A 16,232-nucleotide genomic window follows, 5' to 3' on the forward strand; every position below is an offset into this window, starting at 1 on the left:
GACCTTATATAGGATCCCTGCCCAAGTGTAAACACTGAATACTTCTCCAGAAGCGAGAGTGTGGAACCTGATCCCTGGGGACATTGGGCCAAGACAGACTTTTGCCCGTGGGAGCTACAGCAACTGGGGCGCTGAGCAAGCAAAGTCACCGTCCTCTCCCCATAGCTAGTATCTTGCCGGCAGATAGAGTCAGAAACCTCCCCTATAGAGGAAGAACCAAAGGGAAACAAACAAACAAACAAACAAAGAGAATTTTGGTCTACTATTAGTGTGGACCCTGCCTGCCTTCTGAAAGACCACAACACAGTGTCCTAACTCACCAAAGCGGTCCTGGATCACTCCAATCCTCTAGGATTGGACCCATCGGAAGCAGTCCCCCAACGGAAACAGAAAAATCTCTGAACAATACACAACAGTCTCCCCCTCTTGCCAAAAGAAGCAACATACCTAGACTGTTTCACAGCCTAAGAATAGAGCACAAAGAGTCCTGTTAACCAGACTAAACCTATAAGTAAAGATCCATCGACAAATCTAGATGGGAAGGACCCAGCGAAAAAACACGGAGAGCAAAAAGAATCAAATGGAAAGCTCATCCCCAAAGAGAAATACCAGCTCCCAACCATTTGACACAAACCAGACTCAAAACACCAACATGTCACAGGAAGAATTCCAATTATGGATTATAAACAAGCTGAATAATATACAAGAATCAATGGATAAACAACACAAGGAAAACACAAAAAAAATACAGGATCTGGAGGAAAAATTCACTAAAGAAATTGAAATATTGAAGAAAAACCAAACTGAACTCCTAGAAGTGAAGAATTCACTCAGAGAGCTACAAAACACTGTGGAAAGTCTCAAGAGCAGGGTAGATCAAACAGAGGAAAGAATCTCAGAAATTGAAGATAACTCCTTCCAACTAAATAAGTCAGTCACAGAGATAGATCGAAAAAGTAAGAGAAATGATCTGAGTCTTCAAGAAATGTGGGATTATGTGGAGAAACCTAACTTGAGAGTTATTGGCATTCCTGAGGGTGAAGAAGATAACAAGCAAGGGTTGGACAAGCTATTTGAAGACATAATCGAGGAAAATTTTCCAGGCCTTGCCAATACTCTAGACATACAGATTCAAGAAGCTCAAAGGACCCCTGGGAGATTCATAGCAAATAGGAAAACACCACGCCACGTAGTCATCAGGCTGACCAAAATATCCACTAAAGAGTCACTTCTCCGAGCTGTAGGGAGAAAGAAACAAGTAACTTACAAAGGAAAACCCATCAGAATTACGCCAGATTTCTCAGCTGAAACCTTACAAGCAAGAAGAGGTTGGGGCCCCATTTTCACGCTTCTGAAACAGAATAATGCCCAGCCTAGAATCTTGTACCCAGCTAAGCTAAGTTTTCTATACGAAGGAGAAATCAAGACATTCTCAGATAAACAAAGATTGAGGGAATTCACCAAGACAAGACCAGCCCTCCAAGAAGTACTCAAAAGAGAATTATACACGGATCAGCACAAGAAAGATCCACGAATGTAAAACTACTCAAGAGCTAAAGATGAAATTCCAGATACCACAATGGCCCAGGAGAGAAAACATCACAATGAAGTTCTACCCAACAAGTTGAACAAAAAACTGTCTCACCTATCAATTTTCTCAATAAATGTGAATGGCTTGAACTCCCCACTCAAGAGACATAGACTGGCCCAATGGATAAAAAAATACAATCCAAGTATCTGCTGTCTTCAAGAAACTCACCTAACCTGCAAAGATGCATTTAGACTGAAAATAAAAGGATGGAAATCGATATTTCAAGCAAATGGTAACCAAAAGAAAGCTGGTGTGGCAATCTTAATTTCCAATAACTTAGCTTTCAAACCAACAAAAATAATAAAAGACAAAGATGGCTACTATATACTGATTAAAGGCACAATTCATCAAGAAGCCATGACTATACTCAATATATATGCACCCAACCTAGGTGCACCTAGATTCATAAAGCAAACCCTACTAGATCTCAACCAAATGATAGATAACAATACTGTAATAGCTGGAGACTTTAACACCCCACTGACAGTACAGGACAGATCCTCTAAACAGAAAATAAACAAAGACATAATGGACCTCAATAGAATGCTAGAACAAATGGGCATGGCTGACATCTATAGGACATTCTACCCAAAGTCCACAGCATATACATTCTTCTCATCAGCTCACGGGACATTCTCTAAGATTGACCATGTCCTAGGACATAAATCATGTCTTCAAAAATTCAAAAAAATAGAAATTATACCATGCATCTTCTCAGATCACAGCGGAATAAAAGTAACAATGATCACAAACAGAAACCCTCACTCTTACTCAAAGTCATGGAAGCTAAATAACCTTCTCCTGAATAATTATTCTATAAAAGAAGAAATCAAGATGGAAATCAAAAATTTCTTTGAATTAAATGACAATGGAGATACAACTTATCAAAATCTATGGGATGCAGCTAAAGCAGTCCTGAGAGGAAAATTCATATCCATAAATGCCTATATCAAAAAGACAGAAAACATGCAAATAGACAACCTAACGAATAGACTCAAAGAACTGGAGAAAGAAGAACAGAACGATCCCAAACCCAGCAGAAGGCGAGAAATTACTAAGATCAAATCAGAACTAAATGAAAAGGACAACAAAGAAACTATAAGGGAAATTAATAAAACAAAAAGTTGGTTCTTTGAAAAGATAAACAAAATAGACACACCTCTGGCTAGACTAACCAAGAGCACAAAAGTAAAATCTCTAATAACCTCCATTAGGAACATGAAAGGAGAAATCACAACCGATGCTACAGAGATACAAGATATCATCTATGAATTCTACAAAAATCTTTATGCACACAAACTGGAGAACGTGGAGGAAATGGACAAATTTTTAGAAACACATAGTCTTCCCAGGCTCAACCAGGAAGAAATAGAGTACCTGAACAGACCAATATCAAGAACTGAAATCGAAACAGCAATAAAAAACCTTCCCAAAAAGAAAAGCCCTGGTCCAGATGGGTTCACACCTGAATTTTACCATACATACAAAGAAGAACTGGTGCCCATCCTACATAAACTATTCTCCAATATTGAGAAGGATGGAGTTCTCCCTAACACGTTCTACCAAGCCAATATAACATTAATACCAAAACCTGGAAAGGACACAACAAAAATAGAGAACTACAGACCAATTTCCCTCATGAATATAGATGCAAAAATTTTCAATAAAATACTAGCAAATCGAATCCAAGTACTTATCAAAAAAGTAATCCACCACGACCAAGTGGGCTTCATCCCCGAGATGCAGGGGTGGTTCAACATACGTAAATCTATAAATGTAATTCACCACATAAATAGAAGCAAAAACAAAAACCATATGATACTCTCATTAGATGCAGAAAAAGCATTTGACAAAATTCAACACCCTTTTATGATAAAAACGCTTAACAAAATAGGCATTGATGGAACCTACCTAAAAATGATACAAGCCATATATGACAAACCCACAGCCAACATCATACTGAATGGGGAAAAACTGAAAGCACTCCCACTTAGAACTGGAACCAGACAGGGCTGCCCGTTGTCTCCATTACTTTTCAACATAGTATTGGAAGTCCTTGCGAGAGCTATCAGGCAAGAGAGCAGAATCAAGGGAGTCCAAATAGGGAAGGAAGAGATCAAACTCTCACTTTTTGCTGATGATATGATATTATATCTGGAAAACCCCCAGGATTCAACCAAGAGACTCCTGGAATTGATTAACGAATACAGCAAAGTCTCAGGCTACAAAATTAATATACACAAATCAGAGGCATTTATATATGCCAATAACAGTCAATCGGAAAACCAAATTAAAGACTCAATACCCTTCAAAATAGCAACAAAGAAAATAAAATATCTAGGTATATACCTAACTAAAGAGGTAAAGGACCTCTATAAGGAAAACTATGAAACACTGAGAAAAGAAATAGCAGAACTTGCAAATAGATGGAAAAATATACCATGCTCGTGGATCGGAAGAATCAACATTGTTAAAATGTCTATACTACCCAAAGTGATCTACAGATTCAATGCAATCCCTATTAAATTACCAACATCATTCTTTACAGACATAGAGAAAATAATTATACACTTTGTATGGAATCAAAGAAGACCCCGTATAGCAAAAGCAATTTTAAGCAACAAAAACAAAATGGGAGGTATTAATTTGCCAGACCTCAAACTATACTACAAGGCCGTGGTTCTTAAAACAGCCTGGTATTGGCACAAGTGCAGGCACAGACCAGTGGAACACAACAGAAAATCCAAATATAGAACCATCCTCATATAGTCACCTAATTTTCGACAAAGCGGGAAAGAATATACTCTGGGGACAAGAATCCCTATTCAACAAATGGTGCTGGGAGAATTGGTTAGCCACTTGTAGAAGACTGAAACAGGACCCACAGCTTTCACCTCTCACAAAAATCAAATCACGGTGGATAACAGACTTAAACCTTAGGCGTGATACAATCAGAATTCTAGAAGAAAATGTAGGAAAGACTCTTACAGACATTGGCCTAGGCAAAGAATTTATGAAGAAGACCCCCAAGGCAATCACAGCAGCAACAAAAATAAATGAATGGGACATGATTAAATTAAAAAGCTTCTGCACAGCCAAAGAAACAGTCCAGAGAATAAACAGACCACCTACAGAATGGGAAAAAATTTTTGCATACTACACATCAGATAAAGGACTGATAACAAGAATCTATTTAGAACTCAGGAAAATCAGCAAGAAAAAATCAAGCAACCCTATCAAAAAGTGGGCAAAGGACATGAATAGAAATTTTTCAAAAGAAGATATAAAAATGGCTAACAAACATATGAAAAAGTGTTCAACATCTCTAATCATCAGGGAAATGCAAATCAAAACCACAATGAGATATCACTTAACCCCAGTGAGAATGGCCTTTATCAAAAAAACCCAAAACAACACATGTTGGCGTGGGTGTGGAGAGACAGGAACACTAATACACTGCTGGTGGGACTGCAAACTAGTGCAACCCCTGTGGAAAGCATTATGGAGGTATCTTAAACAGATTCAAGTAGACCTGCCATTTGACCCAGGAATCCCATTACTGGGCATATACCCAAAGGAAAAAAGGTCATTCTGTAACAAAGGCACGTGTACCCAAATGTTTATAGCAGCACAATTCACAATAGCAAAGATGTGGAAACAACCCAAATGCCCATCAATACATGATTGGATTAGTAAACTGTGGTATATGTATACCATGGAATACTACTCAGCTATAAGGAATGATGAAGATACAACATCTCTATGGTTCTCCTGGAGAGAGTTGGAACCCATTATATTAAGTGAAGTATCCCAAGAATGGAAAAACAAGCATCACATGTACTCACCAGAAAATTGGTTTCCTTGATCATCACCTAAATACAAATCTGGAAACGACACCAATTGGACATCAGACTGAGGTGGGGGGTGGGGGAGGGGATGGGGGTATGCCTACACAATGAGTGCATTGCGCACCGTTTGGGGAGTGGTAACATTTGAAGGTGCTGACTCGGGAAAGGGGGGGTGGGGAAAAAATATGAAACTATTGTTTTTAACTTGCACTGTTCACTTAATAATTTATCATGAATATTTCCCATATTATTTCATATCATTGTACAAGAAATAATGTATACATTATGAGGACATACTGTATCTAACAAGATATACTGTTAGACTCTTTGATTCTGTAAAATTAAATAAAAAAAAAAAATTTAAACAACAACAACAAAAAAAAAAAAAAAAAAGAAAGTGGGAGTTGCCACATTAATTTCAGACAGAACAGACTTTAGAGCAAGGAAAGTTATCAGGGATAAAGAGGGGCATTACATAACAATAAAGGAGTCAGTTCTTCAAGAAGACATAATGACCCTTAATATGTATACACCTAAGAACAGAGGATCAAAACATAAGGTAAAAACTGATACTAATAGAAGTGCAAGGAGAAACAGATGAATCCACTATTATAGTTGGAGACCAATACCCCTATATCAGAAATGTACAGATTAAGCAGGCAGCAAATCAGTAAGGACATAATTGAGCTCAACGACACCACAGATAAACTCATCTGCAGACTACTTCATCTAATAACAGGTGGGTACATATTCTTATCAAGAATATGCGATGTTTACCAAGATAAAGCACATTTTGGGCCATAAAACACTTTAACAAACTTAAAAGAATAGGAATCATACAATGTTTGCTCTCACACCACAGTGGAATTAAACCAAAAATAACAAAGACAGCTAGAAAAATCTCAAAATACTTGGTGATTGAGCATACTTCTATATAATACATGGGTGAAAGAAGAAATCTCATGAGAAATTTAGAAATATTTTGAACTAAATGAGAATGAAATGTACACATTTGTGGGATGCAGTGCTTAGAGGGAAATTATATCATTGAATACATATATTAGAAAAGCACAATCTAAAATTAATCATTTGAACTTTTACCTTGGGAAACTAGAAAAAGAAGGGCAAGTTAAATTCAAAATAAATAGAAAAAAGCTAAAAATTAGAGCAGAAATCAATGAAATTGAAAACAGAAGATCAATAGAAAAGAAACTGGCCAGGTGTGGTGGCTCATGCCTGTAATTCCAGCACTTTGCAGGGCTGAGGTAGGAGGGTTGCTTGAGGCCAGGAATTTGAGACCAGCCTGGCCAACATAGCAAGACCTCCACTCCACAAAACTTTTTAAAGATTGGCCAGGTATGGTGGAGCATGCCTGTAGTCCTAGCTATTTGGGAGGCTGAGGCGGGAGGACTGGTTGAGCCCAGGAGTTTGAGGCTACAGTGAACTATGATCATACTACTGCACTCCACCTTGAGCGACAGAGTAAGACCCTGTCTCAAAAAACAAAAACCAAAAAACAATAAAACCAAAATCTGCTTTGAATAGAGCAGTAAAATTGATAAGCCTCTAGCCAGGCTAAGAAAAAAAGAGAAAAGATTCAAATTACTAACATCAGAAATGAAAGAGGGGACATCCCTACAGATCCCATGGATATTAAAAGGATAACAAAAGAATATTATGAATAACTATATGCACACAAATTTGATAACCTAAATGAAATGGACCAATTTTTTAAAACACACAGTCTGCGAAAACTTGTAGGTGAAGAAATAGGCAATCTGAACAGGCCTATATCTATTAAATAAATTGAAACAATAATGACTAACCTTCCACAACAGAAAGTACCAGGCCAGATAGGTTCACTGGTGAATTCTACCAAACACTTAAGGAAGAAATTATACCAATTCTCTGCAATCTCCAGAAGATAGAAGCAGTGGGAATGCTTCTTAACTCATTCTGAGGGCAGCATCACTAAAATAGGAAAAGCAGAGAAAGATATTTAAAAAAAATCGCTAATCTATATATCTCATGAACATAGATGCAAAAATCCTCAATAAAATATTATCAAACCAAATCCAACAATGTATAAAAGAATTATACACCACAACCTAGTGGAATTTATCCTATTATACAAGGCTAGTTCAACATTTGAAAACAATTTGTAATCCATCATATAAACAGGCTAAGAAGAAATGCCACATGATCATATCAATAGAGGCAGGAAAAACATTCGACAAAATCCAACATCCATTCATTTTTTTTTTTTTTTTTTTTTGAGACAGAGTCTCACTCTGTTGCCCAGGCTAGAATGAGTGCCATGGCGTCAGCCTAGCTCACAGCAACCTCAAACTCCTGAGCTCAAGCGATCCTCCTGTCTCAGCCTCCCGAGTAGCTGGAACTACAGGCATGCACCACCATGCCCGGCTAATTTTTTCTATATATATATATTTTTAGCTGTCCATATCATTTCTTTCTATTTTTTTTTTAGTAGAGATGGAGTCTCGCTCTTGCTCAGGCTGGTCTCGAACTCCTGAGCTCAAACGATCTGCCCACCTCGGCCTCCCAGAGTGCTAGGATTACAGGCGTGAGCCACCGCGCCCGGCCCAACATCCATTCATGATAAAAATTCTCAGTAAACTAGGAATAGAGGGGAACTTCTCAACTTGATAAAGAATATCCACAAAAATCCTATAGCAAACATACTTAGTGATGAGAAACTCAAAGATTTCCCACTAAGATCAGGAACAAGGCAAGATGTCTCCTCTCACTGCTGCTTTTCAATATCGTACTGGAAGTCCTAGCTAACACAGTAAGACAGCAGAAGGAAATAACAGGTATATAGATTGGCAAGGAAGATCTAAAACTCTGTGTTCGCAGATGGCAAGATTATCTATGCAGAAAATTCAAAAGAATCAACAAAAAGCTGGAACTAATCAGCAATTATAGCAAGTTTGCAGGCTATAAGGTTAACATACAAAAGTCAGTCATGGCCCGGAGCAGTGGCCTATAGTCTAGCTACTTGGGAGGCTGAGGGGAGAGGGTCGCTTGAGCTTAGGAGTTTCAGGTGACCATAGCTATAATCATGCCACTACATTCCAGCCTGGGCAATAGAGTGAGACCCCATCTCTAAAAAAAAGGAAAAGAAAAAAAAAGGTCAATCATGTTCCTATATACTGGCAATGAACAAATAGAAACTGAAATGAAAAACACAATACCATTTACATTAGCATGCCCCAAAATGAAATACTTTGGTATAAGTCTAATAAAATATCCATAAGATCTATATGAAGAAAACTATAACACTTTGAAAGAGATCAATGAAGAACTAAATAAATGGAGAAAGTATTTCATGTTTGTGGATAGGAAGACTTAACATTGTCCAGATGTCAGTTCTTTCCAACTTGATGCATAGATTCAATGCACTCAATCAAAATTCCAGCAAGTTATTTTGTGGATATCAACATACTGATTCTGGAGTTTATATGGAAAGGCGAAAGACCTGGAATAGGCAACACAATTTTAAAGCAGAACTAAGTTGGAGGACTGACACTGCCTGACTTCAAGACTTAATACAAGGTACGGTAATCAAGAGAGTGTGGATTGGTGAAAGAATAGATGAGTAGAATAATGAAATAGTATAGAGAACACAGAAATAGACCCACATAAATATAGTATAGATCTATACTGATAGTATATAAATACAGTATAGATTTACACTATATTAAATAGACAATATAGATCTATACTATATTAAAGAGATACTTGACAAAGGAATGAAGGCAATAAAATGTCAAAAAGATTGTCTTTTCAAGAAATAGTGCTGAACACTTGGACATCCATATACAAAAAATGAATATAGACACAGACCGTATACCCTTCATAAAAAGTAACTCAAGGCCAGGCGCGGTGCCTCATGCCTATAATCCTGTCACTTTGGGAGGCTGAGGCAGGAGGTTCGCTTGAGGCCAGGAGTTTGAGACCAGCCTGGGCAATAGTGATACCTCCATCTCTACAAAAAATGAAAATAAAAAATTAGCCGAATGTGGACATGGTGGCACACGCCTGTAGTCCCAGCTACTTGGGAGGCTAAGGTAGGAAGATCTGCTTGAGCCCAGGAGTTTGAGGTTGCAGTGAGCTATGATGATGCCATTGCACTCTAGCTTGGGCAACAGAGGAAGACCCTGTCTCAAAAAGAAAAGAAAACAAACAAAAACCAAAAAGTAACTCAAAATAGATTACAGACCTCAATGTAAAACACAGAACTATAAAACTAGAAGATAACAGGGGAAAATCTAGATGACCTTGGATTTGGTGATGACTTTTTAGATGCAACACCAACAGCATGATCTATGAAGAAATAACTGATAATCTGGACTTCATTAAAATTAAAAATTCCTGCTCTAAGAGAGAAACTGTCTAGAGGATGAAAAGATAGGCTACAGACTGGGAGAAAATATTTGCAAAAGACATATCTGATAAAGGACTGTTATCCAAAATATGCAAAGAATACTTAATAAGAAAACAAACAACCCTATTAAAAAATGGGCCAAAGTCCTTAACAGACACCTCACCAAGGAATATATATAGATCACAAATAAGCATATGAAAAAGTGCTCCATATCTTATGTCAGCAGGAAAATGCAAACTAAAATAACGTAAAATACCACTACAGACTATTGGAATGGCCAAAATCCAGAATACTGACAACACCAAATGCTCGCGAGGATGTGGAGCAATAGGAACACTCATTCATTGCTGGTGGGAATGCAAAATGGCACAGCTACTTTGGAAAGCAGTTTGGCAGTTGGTTTTATTCATAATTGTCATAACTCGGAAGCAATCAGGATGCCCTTCTTTAAGTAAATAGACAAAACTGTGGTATATCCAAACAATGGGATATTTTTCAGCACTAAAAAGAAATGAGCTATCAAGCCATGAAAAGACATGCAACAAACTTAAATGCATATTACTAAATGAAAGAAGCTAATGTGAAAAGGCTACATACTGTGTAATTCCGTACTGTATATATTATAATGTATAACAACATTTCAGAAAAGGCAAAGCTATGGAGACAATAAAAAGATCAGTGGTTGCCAGGGGAGGAGGAGAGGGAAGGATGAATAGCTCAGATGATTTTTAAGTAAGTGAAACTACTCTGTGTTATACTGTAATGGTGGATAATGATGTGTCAATGTACGTTCAATTGTAAGAAATGTACTACCTCTGGTGGAGGATTTTGATAACGGGGGAGGGTATTTGAGAAATCTCTGATCTTCCTGGTCAATTTTGTTGTGAACCTAAAATTGCTCTACAAAACGATGTCTATTAAAAAAAATTATATTTTACACTGTTTTGACCCTTTTGCTCTCTCCCGTCTGGTGACAGCGCCAAGGTAAGGGAAATATTGACAGTAACTTTGGAATGATGTTCCACTGCCACTTACACTTACTTGGTAGTTTGCAATTCAAGAACCTCTCAACGATGTAACAGGAACTAAGGGCATCCATGGAACAGAGTAGAGGAACAAAGGTTAGGCTTTGTTTGAAAACCACTATTTTCCAACAAGGGAGGAACGTTAGCTTGGCCGGCCGGCTTCGCTGACATTTCCATGCAGCGGAGAATACTGAAGATAGTCTCCACACGACTGGTGGGACCAACTATGGAATACCTAGTCTGAAGTCGTTCTACATAAAACCCAGAGAATCAGAGGAAAGAGACCTAGATATTTAACAAGAGGAACATTATAGAGTTTAATTGAAAATGCAATTTTCCGATGTGTGTAATTTTTTCCCGGACATCCAGGGCCCGGGAACGGGAGGGAGAAATAAGGACATTTGGGGGCATGGGCTGAGATCTGCGTTCTCCTCACTGAACCTCGAGAAACCGCGATTTCCTCACTGTCAAATGGGCACTAATAGTGCATAGCTCATACAGCTGTAGTACACAGAGTGTGGATAGAAAGTGCTTAACGTAGTGCCTGCGGCAGGGTATGCTCTTTGTAAACGGTAGTTAATAAAATTGCATTCACTCATGGGCTATGGAGCCTTAATTCACAGCGAGGCAAAGAAGACCGACATCGTCTCTGCCCTTGGGAAGATGAGGAACCAGATGAAACTCACAACCCGACTGGAAACTGTCTCCCAGACACCTAACCGCGCGCTCTAGGACCCGCTGGTTTACGCGCCCCGCCCCTCCCCGCCCCGTCCACGTAGCCCCGCCCCCGGCGCTGCCAGGTCCCGCCCCGCGCAGTCCCGCCCCTTCCGCCGCCCGGGCCCGGAGCGTGCACGCACCCAGACGCTTTGCGGGAGCGAGCGCGTCCGGGAGCTCGCGGCCAGGGAAGGCCAGCGGGTTAGGAGATACGCGCCGGCGGTTCAGGTGAGGGCGGGCCAGCGGTGGCGAAAGGGTTAAAGTGTCCCCAGAGAGCGGAGGGAGGGGGCAGCGGGGTCTCCGAAGTCGCTGCCCCTGTGGGCATGGGGAGGAGGAGCGGGGCAGCCGGGGTGGGTGGGAGTTAGGTTAGGTTTAGGCACGGTGTGGGGGAGGGGCGAGGGCGAGAGGCGCAGGTTAGAGGGGCGGGACCCGGGCCTTGGGCCACGGCGGGGTCGGAGAGGGAGGGGTATGCTGCCGGGGCGACGGATTTGGAGCCGGCAGTTGTTCCGGAAGGAGCCAAGGGTTTAGCTTCTGAATTGGGGAGGGTCCAGGAGGGAAAGTTAGCTCAGGTGCAGAGGAAAGGCCATTGAGAGAGGCTTTACTGGCCTAGTAAAGAGGTCTGAGACTCAGAAATCCTTGGCTTCCGGGGTTCAACTCCCTGGTAGCTGCCTGCTTTTTGTATTTTGAGATCCTGTTCAGAATAGTGGCAGGGCAAAGATTATCACTGGAATAGATTAAATTTAGCTTGACTTCCACTGTAATTGAAGAAACTTGGGAGCAAGTTGTGTAGAATAGAGATGGACCTCATAAGAGTCAGATAGGACGCTGACTTTGCAGCTGATACTCTGTTCTATGCCAATTCTATTAAGAGGATTTTATTCTTTTTTTTTTTTTTTTTTTTTGAGACAGAGTCTCACTCTGTTGCCCAGGCTAGAGTGAGTGCCGTGGCGTCAGCCTAGCTCACAGCAACCTCAAACTCCTGAGCTCAAGCGATCCTCCTGTCTCAGCCTCCCGAGTAGCTGGGACTACAGGCATGCACCACCATGCCCGGCTAATTTTTTCTATATATATTTTTAGCTGTCCATATAATTTCTTTCTATTTTTAGTAGAGATGGGGTCTCGCTCTTGCTCAGGCTGGTCTCGAACTCCTGAGCTCAAACGATCCGCCCACCTCGGCCTCCCAGAGTGCTAGGATTACAGGCGTGAGCCACCGCGCCCGGCCAAGAGGATTTTATTCTAAGCATCAGGTTTCTTCTACTTTTTTTCATATTTTAAAGTTTTATTAAACTCATATGCTACGTGCTTTCTCAGTTGCTTCAGTTATTTAGGTACCAGGCATGTTCAAGAAGTCATTTCACCCTATGCTAAAGGGGCACAGTTGCTTGGGGACCACCCAGCTTCCTTGAGCAACAGGAATCTTTCTGCTGTGTTTTTCTGTAGATCTGAAGTCTCTTCAAGAGAACTTGAAATAATTTAGTGGAATGGTCCTTCATTTTACATGTAGTTATTACAGGTCTGCTCTTTATCATTTGAGAATTTGGGAAATGAGAAGTACTTGAGTAATATAAATTGTCACATATTGTCACTCATCTAGAGATTATTCATTGCAGGATTCCAGAACTGAAAATAACAGTGAGGAGGATGTGGTCCAATTCCCCTTCATTTTACAGATAAGGAAATTGTCACCTGGTGTGGTAAGATTTGTATAATGTCACTGAGAATTATTGGCAGACCTGAGATAGAAATCTGTGTTTCAACTGTTAAGTCCTTTTCCCCTTTCCATTTCAGTATGCTGGTTAGCTCATTTGGTAGGAATAGGAGCTAGAGAGGATGGATTTGGTAAGTGTTTGTAGAGTAAGTTTGAGTTCAAGCTCCCCATGGTCCTGTTAGCATTTAGTCCTATGCTGTCAGCTTTACAGTTGATCCCAGCCATCAGCCTTGTGAGGTACTCTCAAAATGTTTTAATATGTACTTTTCTAAAGGTGATCTGCTGTGTTATTACAGGAAAGAGAAAAATAGCATCACTTTACGGGGTTATAAAGATCAGGTGGACCAACTAAAGGCAAACTGGCCACTCACTTTACTGGTTGTCATGGGTAGGTGCATGGAACCTCAGGAATTTATGTGGTCTAATAAAGTCAAATCAAGAAGCTTCCTTTTCATGATTTAAATTTCGAAGATTTGTACAAGAGTTATGTACACTCTTAACAACATGGGTTTGCAGGCAGGTAGACCTGAGTTTCAGTACAGCCTCTGGGTTTGGGCAACTTCTTAATTATCTAACTTCAGTTTTAATATCTGTAGAATGGGTGTAATAACCTTGCCTTGCATGGTTGTAAGAATTAAGTGAGATATATGAAAGGCCTGACACTTAATAGGCCCTCATGAAGTAACTGTTACTATTAGTGTCTGAGCTTTAGTGTATGTGGATTTTCAGTGAACTTTCTTTTATGAAAGAACAAAGAATTAATTGCTAAAAACGAATAATTATTAAAGAGATTATGTTGTAGTAGAGAGATTAATTGGTCTGGGAAGTATAAATTATGTAATATGTGATCTGTTTGTCATTTACTGTCTGAGTCTCATTTTACTCATCTATAAAATGTAGGTATAAGATATTTATGAATTTAAGATTTACTGTAAAAGCATTCTGAGAAAAGAGTCCTACTAGATAAGACTTGAAAGTTCCAATGGAAATGTGGTGGTGGAAGGGAGGGAGAAGAGCAGTTTAGCTGTAGTTAGGGTGTAAGAATAGATTTGGGATTGATACTTTTCTGGAGGAGTGTTAGCATCAAGCAGATCCCTGGGATTTCTGCCTTTATGTCTCAAGATGCATATGTTTGTCTAGAGTACCTGTGGAGTACACAATGGATTCTTTAGACCACATGCTGACGGATCCCCTGGAACTTGGTCCGTGTGGAGATGGCCATGGCACACGGATCATGGAGGATTGCCTACTGGGAGGCACCAGGGTTAGTCTGCCAGAGGACCTTCTGGAGGATGTAAGTAGTAACACTGTGGCAATCTTTTCCTCTCTCAGCTTCCCTGTTACAGATATTCTAAAGTCTCAAGGCCACATGTGGCCCTCCAGATTCCCAAGTGCAGCCTCTCAACAGAATCTAAACTTCACAGAACAAATCTCTTTATTAAAAGGATTTGTTCTGTAAAATTTGGATTCAGTCAAAAGGCCACACTCAAGGATCCAGAAGGCCACATGTGGCCACAAGGCTGCAGGTTCCCCACCCCTGTACCTTTTTACTCTCTACCAGTTTTCAATTTTTTTGTTTTCCCTTTTGTTCATTTTATACATTGTAGGCAGAGTTATCTTTTTTTTAAGTGTGAATTCTATTTAATATTCTGATTAAGGAAGAAAATATAAGCTATATTCTGCATGTTTATAATAACATGTAATTTTCATCAATTAAAAAAGGTTGTATATTTTAAAAGCAGAATTACATTTGTGTTTACATGAAAATAGTTACTGCGTTGTGAATCATTAAACAAAATCCAAACATATTTTCTCTGTCCATAAGGTAACCATCTAGTTAAATAATAGTACATGCCCTGGATAGGCTATCAGTGTGCTTTTGGCTACTTTCACAGACAAGATGTGTAATCATCATCGTTATTAAGGTGGCTACCATTTATTAAGTGCCTATTATGTGTAAGCCACTATGTATGTGAAAACATTCATTTAATTATATGTTTTGTTTGTTTTGCCGTATTTTGAACGTATGGTATAGAGTATAATACAGCAAACATTCATCTGTGCACCCAGTTTTAGGAGATAATTCATTTAGTTCATATTTGTTTCACATTCTTCTTTGGTAATATGTTAAACATTGTAGATAAAATGAAAGCCACTGGCGTGCCCTTTCCAGCCACAGTAACAGCTGTACTGCAGTTGGTATATATACCTCCCATCCATGTTTTATTTGCATCTTTGAAGGAAATCTCTTTATGTTCTTCATTAGTCCATAAATGCTTGCTCTATTAAGTACCTGCTGTATGCCAGACATTGAGTTCGATGTAAGGAATAAAATGATGTGCAAAAATAGGTTTGCAGGGAAAGATCTTGGACATTGAGTCTGAGGTGTTTTTGATACATTCATGCAAAGATGTCTGGTGTAGGTGGTTGGATTTCTGGGTTGTCTGCTGCTTAAACCCTTCAGTGGTTCTATTTAACATGTTTACAAGTCTTGCTTTTCTCTACTGTTTGCTGCCTCTTCTCTCTCCCTGTCCTTGCTATAGCCAAATGTTGCCTATACTCTTTTTTTTAAAAACATTAAAGTGAAATGTACCACATATAATATAAAATGTGTACAATTTAAGCCCGCTGCCTACCCCTCCACATCTCATCCCTCTCCATTCCCCTCACAGTAACTGCTATCTTTTCTTTTGTCTTAAATTTTCTTTAGTTTTTACAGTTTTGCTCTGTTTTGGATTTCTAACCTCCTCTTCCAGTGTATCTTTTTTTTCCCTTTCCTTGTCCCTCTGCCCCTCTACTGTCTTTGTTTTTTCTTTTTTTTTGAGACAGGGTCCCGCTCTGTATTGCAGTGGCATCATCATGGCTCACTGCAGTCTCGAACTCCCAGGCTCAAGCTATCCTCCCACCTCAGCCTCCCGAACAGCTGGGACTCTAGGCA

General features: G+C 39.5%; 1 protein-coding gene across 4 annotated transcripts in view; it reads left to right on the forward strand.

Annotated features, from left to right (window-relative positions):
* The first annotated feature begins 11,731 nt into the window (after positions 1-11,731).
* NFRKB (nuclear factor related to kappaB binding protein) overlaps positions 11,732-16,232 on the forward strand; it is a 31,555-nt gene continuing 27,054 nt past the window's right edge. For 3 of the 4 annotated variants that reach the window (XM_069470752.1, XM_069470748.1, XM_069470750.1), the window contains exons 1-2: positions 13,200-13,280; positions 14,435-14,588. In XM_069470752.1, the coding sequence (XP_069326853.1) occupies positions 14,454-14,588 (135 nt within the window). In that variant the 5' untranslated portion in view covers positions 13,200-13,280; positions 14,435-14,453. Of the gene's footprint in view, positions 11,815-13,196; positions 13,281-14,434; positions 14,589-16,232 lie in introns of those variants that run through there. The other variant, XM_069470749.1, reaches the window with a different exon arrangement.

This window comes from Eulemur rufifrons, chromosome 6 (assembly GCF_041146395.1).
Source record: "Eulemur rufifrons isolate Redbay chromosome 6, OSU_ERuf_1, whole genome shotgun sequence".
Lineage (NCBI taxonomy): Eukaryota > Metazoa > Chordata > Mammalia > Primates > Lemuridae > Eulemur > Eulemur rufifrons.